This window comes from Temnothorax longispinosus, chromosome 11, assembly GCF_030848805.1.
Source record: "Temnothorax longispinosus isolate EJ_2023e chromosome 11, Tlon_JGU_v1, whole genome shotgun sequence".
NCBI classification, from domain to species: domain Eukaryota; kingdom Metazoa; phylum Arthropoda; class Insecta; order Hymenoptera; family Formicidae; genus Temnothorax; species Temnothorax longispinosus.
The window spans coordinates 7,391,465-7,409,042 of NC_092368.1; the positions used below are offsets into that span (position 1 = coordinate 7,391,465).

The 17,578-nt window shown below is 39.6% G+C and overlaps 1 protein-coding gene across 2 annotated transcripts in view; it reads right to left on the minus strand.

The window, feature by feature from the left end:
* Window positions 1–6,426: 6,426 nt before the first annotated feature.
* The window catches only part of Sima (HIF-1 transcription factor component sima), a 53,320-nt gene continuing 42,168 nt past the window's right edge, over window positions 6,427–17,578 (minus strand). For both annotated transcript variants that reach the window (XM_071794186.1, XM_071794185.1), the window contains exons 8-14: window positions 14,912–15,365; window positions 13,825–14,065; window positions 12,975–13,324; window positions 12,640–12,878; window positions 12,289–12,434; window positions 11,505–12,055; window positions 6,427–9,468 (exon numbers count right to left, since the gene is read on the minus strand). In XM_071794186.1, the coding sequence (XP_071650287.1) occupies window positions 9,136–9,468; window positions 11,505–12,055; window positions 12,289–12,434; window positions 12,640–12,878; window positions 12,975–13,324; window positions 13,825–14,065; window positions 14,912–15,365 (2,314 nt within the window). In that variant the 3' untranslated portion in view covers window positions 6,427–9,135. The remainder of the gene's footprint in view (window positions 9,469–11,504; window positions 12,056–12,288; window positions 12,435–12,639; window positions 12,879–12,974; window positions 13,325–13,824; window positions 14,066–14,911; window positions 15,366–17,578) is intronic.

The window sequence follows — 17,578 nt, forward strand, 5'->3', positions numbered from 1 at the left end:
ACGCTTGGTTGCCACCATCACCACCCACTGCCACCCAGGCACGTGTTACGCCACGATTGGTCGAGCGTGAGTACCCGCTCGCCAATCACCGCCAGTCTGTTCACTCGCTCGATGCGACTAACTTCATGCGTCATCCAGGGTTCTCAAATCACGGACCTCTCTGCCTCTCTCTGCGCATTCTCTCGTGGATTGGATTTAAAAGAAGTGAAACGAACGAAATTTTACTGTAAATGCGACGAAAATTGGATACTTTGATGATAAGAGTTAAGGGCACTTTTGGGAAAGCAGATGTGTAGATTATTAATTCCTGCAGGGATTCTCAACGATACCACAGTCTTTGAGTTTGAGAATCTCTATTCGAAATGATTGTCTCGGTTCACGTATTTTTCCTTCGATAAGGAATATAGTTGAGCTGTGCTTCCGTATTATCGGCTTTGTCGTTTATATCACATATCGGTTGGATGTTGCATCAGAATTGTTTTGACGTATTAAAAATATATACCGTACAAAATTAAAAAAAAAAGGTAAAAAAGGAGCGCTGTGTTCGCACCTATTATCAAAATAGTATTGTGCAAAATCAAAAGTCATAATTCTATAGTCATGATGACGTCATTGTGGTTCCTCGCAACGATTTTGTGACGTCACAAAAGAACGTCTTTTTTACTTTTCTCATGATTTTTTTCATACATATAATTAATATATATAACATATTTATATTTGAAAATATATTAAAAAGTAGTTTATTTTTAAATAATTTATTATAATTAAATGCAAATTGTGGTACAAATTTTTTTCTCAGAGAATGTGCGTGAGAACTCACATTCCTTTTTCAATATATATATTTGATATTTGATATGTAGATATACATATTGGGAGCTTTCCAGCAAGCGACACAAGTCGACACAATTAAGTATCGTTTTATCTTTGTTAATCCTTGTGTTCACGATACTAGAATAAATCGTACCGAGATCTCAGACAGCTAGAGAACTCGAGAGAAATTGATTATCTAATCACATTTAAACAATTCGGCAATTGACCAATGCGATTCTTTCTCCGTCCAAGATCTCGGAGCGATTTCTATAGCATCGTGGACACAAGGCTTTACTCGAGCATTGCCAAAAGAGAAATAGATAGGTATATGTTTGTGTCGACTTGTGTCACTTAATTGCTGGAAAGCTCTTATGCATTATACATATATATATATATATATATATATATATATATATATATATATATATATATATATATATATATTGTGACGTTGCGGCTCGCCGCATCGTCGCGGCGCCCCGCCGCCGTCACAAGGCGCGGAATTTCGCGCCCAGGGACGGACCAGGGAGGCAACGACGAGATCTCCAGGGGTCGTATTTAATCGCGTTTCCGCATTTTGATTACTTTTTTTTGTTTCTTTTTGCAATGTAATACGCGCGGCACCTCACCCACACCACGGCAAACCTTCGAGGGAGTATTTGGCGAAGGAAATCAAGGACGATCGATAACCAAGGAGGGGTGGCAAACGCGGAAGCAGCAGAGATCGCGGGCTGGCGAGAGCAACGCGGCAGGCGGGCGGCACATGCGGCAGCGACGGACGAGACCGCCGATAGCGGGGCCCCGAGCGCTGGGTAAACACCCCGCTTCAGCAAATGATCTCCACAAAACATCGACCTACGGGGTGACTGATCACCACCCCAGGGTCAAACCGGAGGCACACCGGCACGAGCGAAGTTCCGTCCGCCGCTAAGGACAAAATTTTGAGGAGTCGCACGCCGCCGAGGGACCGTTGCCCGCCCCCGAAGGATCTCGTATCGACAGCACTGCGCCGGGACACCGCGGGCTTGCAAGCTCGCGCCCGATTGGCTCGCGCGCCCCTCAGAAGGGGTACCGTATCGATTCCGCAATCGAGCGGGAGCGGGTTTAGCGTTTCACTCTCTGGTCATCCGTCGGCGACAAAATACGTTTTGATTAAGATACGCGATAGCCACCCCGAGTCGGGTATTTCGATAATTATCTGGCGGATCGAGGATCGTTGGTGGAAGGTGACGGCGAGGAGCCCAGGAGGAGGTGTATCACCGGTGAGGTTGCCCGTAAATCGCGAACGCGACACCGCCCTCCGGTGCACGCTCTCGCTCGGGATAACGCATGTTAAGGGGATGCTAAAGTGATTCAATTACCGACAATTACAGTCAAAGGTCTAATTTTGAAACGGCTTTATAGATCGCAAAATCCTTTTACAGGAGTAAAGTATAGGTACTAATGAAGGGTGGGAATGTAAAATAATTAGTAATAATTGAAAAAAATTAAAAATGTTGTTACCTCATTTTCTAATATAAACAGTTGTATAAGTAATATGTACGAAATGAAATGTTCCCACCCTTCAGAAGACGTGCACAAACAATAACGTACCTTTGAAATTGAGATTGAAAGCCTGGAATAAAAATGAGAGCTTTGAAGAAATTATAACCTATAACCATGTCTATCCTTGTCTATCATCATTGTCTATACAAGGACAGATATAGAATTCGGTCGGTAATACAAACGTCTTTAGGATCCCCTTAAGATCGAGTGTAATTTCGCGATCGATAACGAGAGCGAAGGGCCTCGGGATGGTATCGTGGCCGCGGAACCGTGGTACAAGCGTTATGGCGAATCCCTGGAGATCGAGATAGGCGTTACTGAGTTCGATATCGCGAGTATCTTGCGTGGTCCTCGCGACCTTGGGGTACGGCCGCATACGGGCCGGTAGTTCGTCAATTGCGTTACCGTTTCTTCGCGTCGGGAAATTCTGGTGTTCGAGCGTCGGTGTTAGCGTATCGATTTGTGTTCGGATCTCGTTATTACGGGTTGATAATTGTGCTCTCGCGTTGAGAAACGTTGCGTCCGGTATTACTTGCGTACGCCCTATGGCGTCCCTGCTCGCGACAACTTCGAATTACGTTGGGATATCGATGGCATTGTTAATCACGGTCGAATGTCGTTCCCGCCGATTGATTGATTATGTTAGATTGTACTCCCGTTAAGAAATTACCGGCGTTCACACGTTTCGTGCGTTTAGATGTTACTTGCGTAGTCTTCCTGGCGTTCCGTGGTTATTAGCGATATCGCGACTTGCTTGGTTAAATGACTCGGCGCCTCCCCGTTGCGCCCGAGCAGAATCACTCGCGTTAGGTTAAGATCTTATTGCGACAGAGTTTTTGCGTACGGTTTTCGACTCGAATTATTAATTGTTTGAGAATAGAGCCTTCAGCGTGTTTATTAGAGACTCAATTTCTTGGCTTATTTATTGAATTTATGTTGTGTTTGATCGAAGCCGGATGGATAAAAGTTGTTATTTTCTCGACCACCAGTACTCAATAAATGTTATTTTCTTTGTTATCTGACTGAGTATGAAATTAGTGTCACCCCGCCGAATATCGCGCTGCCCTTCATTAACCCCGCCCGTGATTAGGTCAAGCTAGCCGATTCCACGCACCTCCACACTTCGTTTTGCGTCTCGTTTAGGTTTTCGCGATTTCGTGGACGCGAATGTACGCGTCTGGCGCCCAACATTCGGAACCTTTCGTGGAGTATCGGAGGTGCGAGGAAATCACTGGAGAGGCCAACCATCCCGCTCTCCTAAGTCCTTTTGATCCGGCACACGTCCCGGAGCGGTCCGGGAGTGCAAAAAGTCGTGACAATATATATATATATACACGGTCTATCTCGCTGCGCGTATGCTTGGCGCGAGACACTAACCGTGTCTTTTGATTCTAGCTTCTTCAAGCACAGAAATATATTTTTTTCAAAAGGCCTTGCGTCATCGCTATGTCTCTGCGTAAATCACTTTGTGATGAATTCTTGATTGCCGTTCTTCCAGGTCAAAACTTTTTTTTCGCTACTGCTAGCAATTAGTAGAACTCTGAGAGTGTCGTAGATATATTAATACAGGCGAGATACGGAAAAAAAGAGTCAACCCGGAAAAAATTGCACCACGCACATTTTCAGGCTTTAAAATTTTTCAGAAAAATATCAAGAGACACGGTAGTGTCTCGTGCCAAGTACACGCGAATAAGCGAGACCGTACCGTGACTCTTTACGCGAACGCACGAGTTGCGGATCGAGTACTCGAGATTTTGAGATCTCAATAACGAGTGAACGGATCAAGTTCTAAGTAGGCTTGATCGATAGCTTGGGTTTGAATTATATAATAAGAGTGTTATTTTTATTTTTCCGCTACGTGCCCTACGAGCGGAGATATTACGATGCAAAGTTCAAAATGTTAAATTTTACAATTAAGTCGTCGCCGTACGTACAGTTGCTTTTGCCTCAATGGATGGCGAGAACATCTCGAGTGTCCCCCCGGGTCCCCTCCATATACGAAAAGTAATCGCTTATCAATATGATTCCCCAGTTATTTTGTAGAGTAATTTTTTACTTTATTTTTTATGGACAATGTTTACCTGTTGTCGCTACTATGTTTCAGTACTGCGTTCCTTTTACTGATAGCATTAATCCTCTGCATTTTCGTCCGCGACGAGAGTGAAAAACAAAGGTGCACTTCTGTAACATAACGACTGTTCGAAAGACTCGGGCTCAACTGAGGACGGATCATATAACTGAGATTCCCCGTGATAGATAGTTCTCGACCCCCATTTTTCTCACACAGCCCTCTTAAGGGAGCGTAAAAAAATCATTCTCATTACTTTCCATGTATACTTGGATCTGAGACGTTTGTGCGTGATTTGACTTGTTCGGCATTCAGCGATATGTTTATCTTTCGAAGCGGCTGAGTCCTTGGATTCCTTTCCTCATCTACTTTTTTTAGAGGGAGCCAGACAGAGGCAGGCTTGCCGATTTTTTTTTTTTTTTTTTTTTTTTCAGATAAAGGAAAGACCGTGGGGGTAACCCATGTGGCCATAATAGAGAAACCGAAACTAGTCGTATCACATCCAAAGTAAGACTTAGACTGGATTAACATGAACGTCTCAATAAAAACGTCCCAAACAGAAGTTAAACTGCGCAATATAAACTCGTGAACTCGTAATTCCTCACACTCTAGACTGTGTAAGTGTATGGGTGTATGTATAATTGTTCGTGTATGTCCGCGGTGTCCTGAACTCGGTAATGCCGTGGGTGCGTTAGGCCCAAGGAACTGCGCGGATCACTTCCCCCTGCGGCCGCTTGCCGATTCTCAAGTTACAATAGCCCAGTCAATAGAGCCCGAAAAAACCGCTGAAATGGAATTAATTCCGGGAAGCGATTTTTTTTCTTTGACTGTTTTGGAGGGTCATGGGTAGTCTAAAACCGGATTTTCGGGATTCTAACCCTGGAGCGTTAGCCGCCATTTTGATTAGAAGGGTGATTTTGTAAATATCTCGCTTATTTTCAACTTTAGAGTGAAAGTGGTAATAACCAAACTTGTAGAAAATTTAATACTCTACAATTTTGGTCCTTATCATTTTTTACCTAGGATCGATATTTTGGGTCTTAGACTCGAAAGTGGGGGGTGAAATTTTATTATTTTTTTTTAATTCTTTGAATAAACGCGCCATAAACTCTACCCCCGTGGTGATGTGAAAGAGATGTTTTTCATTATACCAAGTAAATTCAAAAAATAAAAAAAAATAATAAAATTTACCCCCCCACTTTCGAGTCTAAGACCCAAAATATCGATCCTAGGTGAAAAATGATAAGGACCAAAATTCTAGAGTATTAAATTTTCTACAAGTTTGGTTATTACCACTTTCACTTTAAAGTTGAAAATAAGCGAGATATTTATAAAATCACCCTTCTAATCAAAATGACGGCTAACGCTCCAGGGTTAGAATCCCGAAAATCCGGTTTTAAACTACCCATGACCCTCCAAAACAGTAAAAAAAAAAAAAATTGCTTCCCGGAATTAATTCCATTTAAATGTCTCTATTGACTGGGCTACAAGGAGTTACAAGAAGATGTTGTTTTGGGTCGGACGCCATAGATCCACGTATACAGGTAGAGGGTTAATTCAGATTTTTTTTCTTTGACATACTATTGTAGTAGCCGAACTATATTAACTTGCCATGCGAACCGAGGTCCTCCCCATCCCTGCTGCAGGAGGGACGATACACACATATCAGTAAATTACTTTCCTTAGTACTGACATAAACTGTTATATTTCTCAGTTATATATTTGTTAGTCACATTGGAAATATCTCAAGAACTATAAGAAACCGTCGCCTGATTCAAAGCGCATTTTACACAGGGATTAACCCTCTATAAGATATATGTCCAAGTCAAGGATATTCGTGCTGTGTAAGTTTTTCTAAATAATTACCTTTAAGATTTTAGATTTTGATAAAACTTATATTATTCTCAGAATCACAAGAGAGAAAATCTTAATTTAATAATAAATTAATTCAGCGTATAGAAAATAGATGCAAAAGGTATGCTTATTAATTCACAAGACAGGTATTTTGTTGTTGTATCAAAATAGATTTTATTAATTTTTTAAAAATTACAAAATGTTATACATTATTTATTAATCAGCTTTTCTATAATTATTATTACTCTTCATACATATTCATCCATAACACATTCTCGCTTGCTTGCACTCTTGTCTACTTTTGTTGTTCGCATACCATATACATATTATAAATTTTAATCGTCGGTATTTATCGACAAATTTAGAAATTTACAATTTTATAAATTTACAATTCTTATAATTTTAATAAAAATACGCGCTAGCTCTTATATAATTGTATTCTGTTCACACACTTTACAAATTTTTAAGTTTAAATTTTTTATTTAAAGACAACGGTCGATAAATTATCTATTGTCGGTAATTTATCGGCAGAGTTTAACTATCAATGCATGACGATACACGAGTTTTAAAAATTGATAATGTATCAAAAAATATGTTTTATAAAAATGCTATTAAAAGTTCTAAGAGAGTTCCTAGACTTTTAAATTAATTTAACTGCAAACTCGGAACGCATCTTAAAATGTTTGGAGTTATAATTGGTGAAAAGTGAAAAAGTATGTAACTCAATTTTAGAAATATTATTTATTTCTAAATATTGGTTATCTTTTTTTTAACTATATCGTATCCACATCATAGCGTCAACTACCTGTTAATTCAACGTTATTATAGTATCATTAAACCTGTAATATATAATAATGTATTAAAATAATAAAATTATAATAAAAAAATACATGTTTGAATTTATATGACAATAATAACTGCAGTAATAAATTGCAGTCACAAACATAATGCTAAATAGAAGATATTAGTTGTATGCAACGAGTAATCATGGTGCAGTAGCAACAAATGAATCTTGGTTAAAGCTTGGTAGAAATTACCGCAATAACAATCAATAAAGACAATGGTAGTCAGCAACATGCGACAAGAATGTCAGTATTGCGACTTCCTAATTCGAAAGCGATTTGAATGCAACGCTAACCGCGACAACCGCAGCAACGCCGCGACTTGTCATGCTTTATCGATTTTAAAAATAAAAATGATCTGATAACTAATATTGCTCCATTTTTATTTTATTCTGAAAATATGCAAAGCGATGTACAAAAAGATGTCGCAAAAATACTTTTTGTTCACCGCTCTTGACATTGCATTGTTTAAAATGGAACTAATATCGAGAAGTTGTCCACGCTTCTTTTCTTTGTTTTAATTACTTTCTTGAATTTCGAAATGATGGGATAATCACTCGTTACTTTCTGAAACCCAACATATCGCTCTCAACTTATTACTTCTTTCTTCTATTTTATTCGTTAAATTCCCTACTTAATTAGTTAATAATATACGTATACGCAAATTTGCACGCCAATGCGTATAAATGCACTCGTTTATATACAACTTTTAGAAAAGACAGGTCGAACCGCTAAAAGGCTATAACATTTTCCTTTCTGTTAGAAATATTTAAATAATTATTTATTTTATTTTTCTTTCTCAAGTTGAGATTGTTTTTCTATGGATGTTTGTAAATTTTTGAACACGTTAAAGTTCGATGATTATTATTATTATTATTATTATTATTATTATTATTATTAGATAACATCTTATCTACTATCCCACTTTCCTCGATAATTATGCATACTTTATTAACTTTATTATGCCTACATTCTAAATCCTACCGCATCGAACGTTATTTTGTAAAAGCAAATAAAAGTAATCGAATAGAAATTTGCAACAAAAATTAAAAATTAGCAATAGAAAATAATTTTCTAGAACGTTAAATCTTAATTACCAGAATTATTCTTTAAACGTGTTTTTTTTTCGACAATTTTACCAACGTATTTCGATACAATCAAAAGAATTATAATACATGTAATGTTTATAAAACACATGATAGATTATAGAAGAATAACTAAATATCTGCACAAAAATTTTACAAATTTCTTTATCATAAAAACGGTATAACCTTTGATCGACTCGACTGAAAGATATGACTCGCATTTTTACAACAGAGCATCATCTTGCCAAACTTAACTCGCTACGCAGCTCGTCAGAACATACAAATTAATTCCCTCGTCTAAATTTGTAAAAACCCATTGACATACTTGATAAACATTCGCTCGCAAACGGAGAATGTAAAAAAGTATCGATCGTTGAAATGACGCGAATCGATTGCCACTTGAAGAAATTATCGTAAAAAAAAGGTCACTCTAAAAATATTAATTAAATCTGAATCTAAGCTTCTCGAGTTGCGCCACTTTTACATTAATCGAATGTCTTTTTGAACACCTAATATAAACTGCGCTGCGTTTACCACGTTTCTGGGATCTTCAGCTTAGCAAATTATTAAAGAGCACCGGGAATTAAATGATTTTATTTACACGCAGAAATTAGAAGCAGGATTCTCATGAAATCTCGCGTAACGCACTCTAATTTCTTTCTCCGCTCTCTATTTCTGCATTTAGTATATTGCACAGGCTCTGAAATCGAGTGTGACGTCGACAATAGAAAATTAATCAGCAGTTTACTTATAATTTAATTACAATGAAGAAGTAAAGATATATCGCAGCAACACTTAAATCGTGTCACAAAAAAGGAATGAAAGAAGAACTTCTTACGAAAGACATAAATATTGAACGAATCCAGCTTCTAATTTCCCTGATCGATCGATCGATCCTCTGGCGTGCCCATATAAATCACATCGCGATGGATCACACCAGATTTCGATCCCCGAGCAGTAGATTCCCGAGTACATCTGGTCCCACTTCGAGCAAGCCCGCGGATGCGTCGTAGTCGAAGCCATCAAAAGACACCATCGCGGACGTCGTGGGTGAGACTATGGGAGTTGTACTCCCGTCTCCGCCGCCGCCGGTGAAGGGCCCGATCAAGTGTTTCCTGGTGTCCGGACTGAGGTGGTCGGGCAAGGATATGACGTCCGCGTTCCCGCAATGCGGTACCATCTGATTGTCCACGTTGACGGACAACGGGGTCGTCAAGTTCCTTGGTAACAGAGTTGGTACGTTGCGGGAATTGATCAGAGGATCCTAAAAAAACGAAATTACTATTATTCAGATTGTTATTTTATCGTAGGATATATTTGAAAAGATGGAAAAGAGGATGAGTCAACGAATTTAGACAATTAAGTAAGAGCTGAAATTTTATCTAATTTAAGATTTAATAATTATCAAGATTTTTCGTTCTAAATATTTAAGCATTGCGATAATCTCAATTTAAAGGTAAAGAAAAACTCATCAAATTTCTATCTTCGTCTTATCAATACATAAATATCTACAATTTATATTTCCTAATTCTTCATATTAAGAGCTTAACTACTTGACAAATGAATTTTTGTTGTTGTTAACTTGAAAAAAAATAAAAAAACATTGCTGCGTTTCGTGGGAAAAGAAATAGGATAGAGCAGGGAGATCATGCTGATAAGTGACAAGTCAAGCGATAAACCTCTTTTTCAACTCCCTTAGGCGCTCTTTCTTGCTGTTCGCGTGACTCTAGAGGCGTCTAATAAATGTAAATGAACGATTGCTGAGCAAAGTGACTGTGACTATCGCATCGCGTGATCTAGATGAAGGTAAGCCACGAGGCTTACCTTCGTTACAGATCATGAAAGACGATAGCCACCACGTGATCGTAATCTTTATTTTCAGGTGAATAAAGTATTTGATGATCGGTCACGTCCATTAATAACATTGGTACATTTCTTCTAATTATCCGGTAAAAATTATTTTGTGAGTAAGTTTTAAAACTAAGTAATTGATATATGAAAAAGCAGCACAAGTAAAAAAGAATTAATAAAAATCGTTATTCAAAATGATTGAACAGAAGTGAATTTCCAGATGAAGTTGGAAATGTATGAGATAAATATTCTTTTATTCAAAAAGATAAGTTTTTATTCTGAATAATTAAATGTTAATTTATCGTTTTTGTATCTAGCAGCATTTTAATTTTCTTGAAGAGATTTGATTTTTAAACTTTCAGTTGCTAATAATAACTCGATAAAATAAAATCGCGTCTAATTATATTGAACGTTTGTACGGAGATGATGATTCTTGACAATAGATTTGATAGTAAAATTGCGAGTCATAGAACAATGGTGGACGTTGTAGGACGACGGTGAAAGGAAACGAAACGCAGCTGATCAGGTAATTCGATGTTCCATGTATTTCCATAATATTCAATCAACATTTCCATATACTTTGCAAATTGTGTACATAACGTCGCTCTAAAGTACAGCTCGTTTAATCCTAAAATGCGCTCCAAAGCAACGCTGTTTATATAATTATCTAACCACTCATACAACTCTAGAAATTGTTATAGTAAACTTGTTATAGTAAAACTTCTCTCATAAGTTTCTCTTTTTATTTTTTTTCTGATTATATAGTATATTTTCTATTCATTTTCAATATGAATAAAAGCGTTAGTCTCATCTATAAACTATATATGCATATACATACACACATATATACATATATATATATATATATATATATATTATATATAATATATATATATTAATATGTATCCTTTTTATCTAACAATAAGATAAACATTGAACGCAGTGCATTTTAGGATTAAACGACAAAGCGAAACTACCTCGCTTGTCTATGACTCCTTCTCTTCGACTGGCAATTCGCAACAAACTCATTTTGCGTTTCTTTCTTTCAAAGGGCGCAACTTTATACTTTTTCCTTCTTTATTTCGAAACTTCAGACGCGATCTTCGAACTCGCGGACGCAAACTCGAGGAACAAGCGGACGTATAAAAAGTAAGAAGAATTTTTATTGGCTCGAGATCGCGATCGGATACCACAGAAACTAGTATTCGCCGTCTCCTTTGGCCCTTCGTCTCCATCTACAATTTCATTTCTGAAAATCAGCCACGTAGTTGTGCGAATATTTCGAGTCGCATGCAAATTCTCGCTCTGGATGAATCAACAACGACGAGACAGCGGCCAAAAGGAGGCAGCCCTTTAGACGCTCGCTTCCTCCTGAAAACGTTGTCACGCGTTTCCAGTGCCCTTCGCCGTTGGCTTTGGTTTCACCAAGCAAACGTATCCCGCACTCACGTCGCAGCCGGAAACCAGGAGATTCATTAGCACACTGCTGCCACCAGTGCCGCAGGAAGGATTCCTCCTCCGGCTTGTTGTGTCGATCTTGTCTAGGCCATCGCCGATGCTGCTGCGATTTTCGCCTCCGCCTCCTCCTCCGCCGCGATTACCCTCTGTCTCAACGAGGTCGATGAGATCGTCGAGGACGCGAGCGCGCTGCTTCAAAATGTCCCCGCGGCGACGTTCGCCGTCACCGCGAATATCGCCATCAATGTCGGATAAAGTTGTCGCCTGCGATGCGATGCTCGGTATTTGAGACGAGACGAGGCGACGCAAAAGCTGGCTACCACAGGTATTACCGAGACTCGGTAGTGACTTCTTGTGAAGCGTTGTCGATAGCCGCTGTTGCTTCGTTAATAAAGTATCTTCGAGATTTATACGCTCAAAAGACGAGTCGTCGCACTTAAGACGTTTGTACTCGCTTTCGGAGTCCATATTAAATCCGGAGTGAATGCGTTTATTCGGGCGTTCCTGATTAGAGGACCATCGATCGGACTCGAAGATTGTGTCTGCAAGATCAAAACGACACGGGTGTTAATTATGTTCGTTAATATAATAATCTATATAACTGTAATAACGTGTAATATTAAATATAAAATTTATATACTTATATCCAATTGTTGTATAAAGTTAATAATAAACTATCAATATAATTTAATACATCTGCAAATATAAAAAATAAATGTAAAATAGATAAGTACAGTAAACAAAACGACGGACGAGAGAAAAAGTACACGCTTACTTTTTCTGGGTGTTTGCCCCAGTAAGTGCGTCGGATTTAGCAAACCTCCGCCGTGATCGTTGTATCGCCGCGATACCGCTTGGTCGGTTCGTAGCAATTGTGCCAGACTGGATTCAGAATTACGTTGCTCTCGATCGTCGAGTAGCCTGTCGGAAAAGAAACAGCAAAATGAAAACGGAGCACAAAGAAATGAAAATAAATTATCGTATTTTTTATTTTGTTTCTCTTTACGCTTTTATTATATATTAATCTTATATAATAATTTATCTTGTGGTTATTTACATCATGATTTATAATTACTGTTACAGAGCGAATTTTCATAACATTGATTAGAACCAACGTGGCACTCACCATTTCGAAGATCCTTTGTCGGCAGATTGTGACGAGCTCCACATGACCATGTCATCGTTCATGAGCAGCTCTAACGCTTCGTCCTGATCTGACATTGGAATATAGGGGGCTCTGAGTGCCAACTCTTCATCGCCTATGCTGTCGCTGATACCTAACATAAGCATCTCGTCCTCGGAAAGCCCATCGCCGCCACTACCTCCTGTAGGACTACCTAATGAGTCCATGCTGCGCTCAGGACTCTGAAATAATTATTACATGTTAATACGCGCACTAATATTATATCTTGGAGAAGAAATTTCGAATAAATTTTTAGTAAATGATTCTTTGTCACTCACCTGCCGATACTTCGAGAGGGACGGCAACACGGCGCTCGGGTCGATGCCGCAGGGACTTCCGGGCGAGTCGCCGTACATGAAGGGATCGCTATCGGCCAGACGATCAACCGCGTCCTTGGTCCTGCTAGTAGCGTCCACCAGATCTGCGTCCTTAAGGGATCCTGAGAGATCCGCGGAACGCAGCTCCGGTGTCAGAGGGTCGCCCGGACTCAGCAGAGGACAGCTGTAGTGATCGTTACTGAAAATTTCGTCCAGCATGTCTGACAGGAAGGGAGTATCTTCCAAGGGTACGCACACGTCGCCAGCCGTGGGTGCGAGATGTGTCAGGTCATCCGGCTCGTCCTTCAACACTGCGAAATGCGAAAAGCGCGATTTAACACGGCGATCTTTTTCTAAACGATTATTGACTTTGGGTAATTAAACGTCAACCAGAGAGGAGGATGAAAACGATCTCATAAATCACGAGAAAAATTGAAGACCTCGAAAAAAAGCAGTTCAAATCAATAAATTCCATTAACAAAACATTCCATTTGATATCATAACTTTTATTCCGGGAAACTAAATTAAATCTGATATAATTGGATCGAAGGTGAAACGAGGTGAAAAAATAGAGAATTGCATGATAATTAATTATCGCGTTGCGTATTTCTCATAATATATCTCTCTTCAGACAGAATTTCTGCGGGTCAGAACTTGTGCTCTGTTAGAGAACGATAAATAAATCTCGACTCATGCGTCATATCTTTCCTTATCTCTTTTCCCTCGAGCCTCCTTTTTTCTCATGAGAAGTCGACAATACGGATGGAGGGTCTGAGATTCCTTTCTGGCCTTCGCAAAGGGGAATACGCACTGGTGACACCCGGATGATCCTCGCTGAAATACAAGAAGCCCTTGTTCATGTCCTCGGTGCGAGGCGCGAAAATGCTCGCTGTGGCCGTTTGCGGTCGGCAGAATAATTGCGGCTGTTCCTGTTGTTGCTGCTGCTGTTCCTGTTGCTGCACGAGCGGTGCAAACAGATGCCTCGTAACCGACTGCGGACGATCACGGTGTCCAGCACTGTCCGAGGAATCGCGCACCACCGTCGGTTTATCCTGAAACAAAGTATAGATCACACGATCGATTTAGAGGGGAAAAGGTCAAAGATGCGTTATTACGGCTCGAGATAAGAGCGAGTCATCCTAGAGCTTGCCACATCAGCACTTGCTATGGAAACCAAGTAGTACTTTCAACTGAAACTCGGACTAGAATAAGTAATTGACAGAAAAACTTGGAAATTATAATCTAGATTCTTATATTAAAATATTCGCTTTTGAAGAATTTTGATTAAATAATATCTCTCAACAAATGTTTCTTTTAATTATTTTTACGCTATTAAAAACTCTTGTACACTCTTTATATAAAATTTATGAAATATCATTAAAATCGTAAAAGTTTGATTCAAGAAATTTAATTTCGATTGCGTCCTTGGAAACTATTAAATTATCTGGGTTTATTTCTGTGAAGAACCATACAAGTACATTTCCATTCATACTGATTGTCTACCCCAAAATATGAGATATCTCTTTCTCCGAGAAAGAGAGAAATACTTCTTCTTTTATTCGTTTATTTTATCATCCCAAGATGATAACGAGTATGTATAAGCAACGGGATTACGTGCTGATAAATGATACTGACCTGACAAACATTTTCAATAAACAATAATCACAGATGAGAAAGATTTTGAAAGTTTACCGTATATTACTTGACAAAAAAGTTGCGGCTATTATATAATAGAATGATAAGAATTAGCAAGCAAGAAGACTAGCAACCTTAGAAAGAATCAACCGTACTCCTAGCAATTTTTAACTTTTAAGTCCCTTAGGAAAAGTTTTCAAAATTCCATTCCAAGATCAGGAAATAAAACCTACTCGCTCATATGTTGAGAGCATCGACCGTACCTGGAAGATGAAGGACGTCTTCTTAGTGAGGGACTGTCGGCAGTCCGCCGCTGCCGGCTCGTCGTTCTCCTTGAGCGATTCCTTAATCGACTCCTCCAGGGACTCCTTAAGAGCTTGCACGAACGCCTTTTGTTCCTGGACGTGTTTCGGCAAAGCGCCGTCCTTTTGCGAAACGTCTTTGCAGCCGGTTTTTCCGTTGGCCGAGCGAAAGATCGACGCGGTGACGGCGAACGGGCGATCGTCGCTCCTGGATTCGTCGTCGATGGCCGATTCCTCCGCGAGAGTCTCCTCCTCGTCGTTCAGCGATACCTGGCTCGAGTCCGTCGTCGACACGGCACCACCACCGCTCGGCACCAAAACCGGCAATGGTTTCTCTATCTTCACCAAATCGGCACCGCTGTCATGCACGGCCAGTTGGCGCGCGCTGTACACTTCATCCTCGTGCTCGATCCCACTGTAAGCAAAATCACGAGCCGCCGGCGTGGATAATGTGCCCATGTCCTGTTAACCCGAAACTTGACTAGGAAGATCGAAAGGGATCAACGGACATCAAGAAGAGATAATCAGACGTCAGCAATAGCGCGAGGCTTAAATCCAAAGATTCGATTCTGATTTAATTTCAATCCAATTGTTAAATTCCTCGACAATTTACTCATCAACTTTCTTAATAATTATACGATGAATTAGGTATTAAAGCTCTTTTCATCTTTTTCACGGAAGCTAAGATGCCCAACGATCGTATATAGCTAATAAATATTTATCTTATTATTCCCATTGTTACTGTTCGACGTAACTTATTAGAATTCCCGTTAAAATCGTCCGTTGTAGCTCATTAGAATTCCCTTCAACGACCAACGTGGTTGGTGTTCTTATCAAACGACTGACAGTCGTATGATACCGCGTTACGACACACAGCACGCGATACGCCGCGTACTCGGTATTTATCAATCGCGAAATCACGCGTGCACGATTCTGAATCTTGGTGTTATATCGATCACGAAATGTTCCGTACGTAAGCACGTGCACAATGTGCACATTTCACGAAACCATTCGCTGCCATCCGAGACAACATCTGGGATATATAGGCAGCTGTCAATTGGAAAAACACGACTCCGGAAGTTTAAAACGGGCGTAGAGTGAAATGTTTTTAAGCCGTTGAAAAATCTCTCGGAGGCGACGAGCGAAAACACTGATTTTTACAACGTTCAAACATTCATTAATCTAATGCGATTATTACTTCCCTAATGATAATATGTAAACAGATAATATGTAGCAGTGAATGATGTGTATTCAATAAATTTTCAATAAAACTTCATTACTTTCCATTAATTCTGTAATAATAATAAGTATTTATTAAAAATATTTCCTGCCATATTAAATTGTTGTATTAAATATAAAAATGTAATTGTCATTTAATAATAAATATAACAATTAGTGATTTTGACGATATTAATTAATCACAAGAAGCTTGAAAGTCGTGTTGGTTGTAATTTAAGATAATGTATAATTTTGATTTCTTTCTTATTCGTCAAGAATTTGTTCACAAATATCTCTTTTTATCAGTAAAAATATACAGCTATTATTTCGAAAGCTTTGATTGACGTTATCCTAGCTCTTTGTTTCCAAAATTTCTGATTCGCGAAGCACAAATGCATCTACATCCAAGAAAGAAGCAGAAAGACATCATAAATTGAAAAGTAAGAATTTTACTCGCAATGTCTGAAAAAAATCATAAGCTTTTCAAGATAAATTTGAAGTAAGTGCAAATCGCCGTTATGCAAGATTGCAGTAATTGTTTTATCGTAATGTAAACTTACTGCGTTAAATATGGAACTTCGGAGGATACTTGAAGTTTCCTGCTCGATTCATATCACTTTTCTGAGACTCTCTGCCCCGAATCGTAGAAATATATACAATTGTAGTGGAAAGTTGTTTCTATCGTTCCTCGAATGATTTCGTACCCCTTTCTCCTTCCACCTCTCAGTTGCAAATGCACCCGTAAACCGGCCGCGCAACACGCACCATGCGCTGCACGCACATCACTATCTCACTACTCTCGTCGTCTCGGATCATCCAGCATCCATTCGGACTTTCGTGTTCTCTCGACGACGGCACGTCGTTGCCCTCTATCTCTCTGCGCTCTATCTCTCTTTCTCTCTATCTCTTTCTCTCTTTCTATCCATTCCGACTGTCGCGAAGCAATCGCGTCTCTCTTTCTCCTTCGGCTCGAGGCAGAAGGCTCTGTAATCACGAGAACGCGCTTATGTAACCGGCGGCTCGTGACCGCCAATCGACGGTCTTTTTCCGCGCGTCGCGCTTCACCGCGACGATTTTCCAACGCTTTTAAAACGATCACGCGTGTTACTTCGCAGCTGCGACGCGACAGCTCCTCCGTAAACATTTCGAGTGAGAAAAAAAAGCGTTACGATCAGCGTCATCCGGAGCGACAGGCTACTCCGAACTTCCGAAGGGCCTATCGAAATTCTGCTTCGGGATTCTCAAGATTTCGCGAATTTCAAAGGTTTGCCTGTCGACGAGTACTTATATCTCTCTGCTCGATGACTGACAAGACACGTCTCGCGAACTACAGAAACCGCCGCTACTTCTCAGGTCGTAAAGCGATATCGACTACAAGCCACCTCTCTTATGTCACGACAGTGTTACATG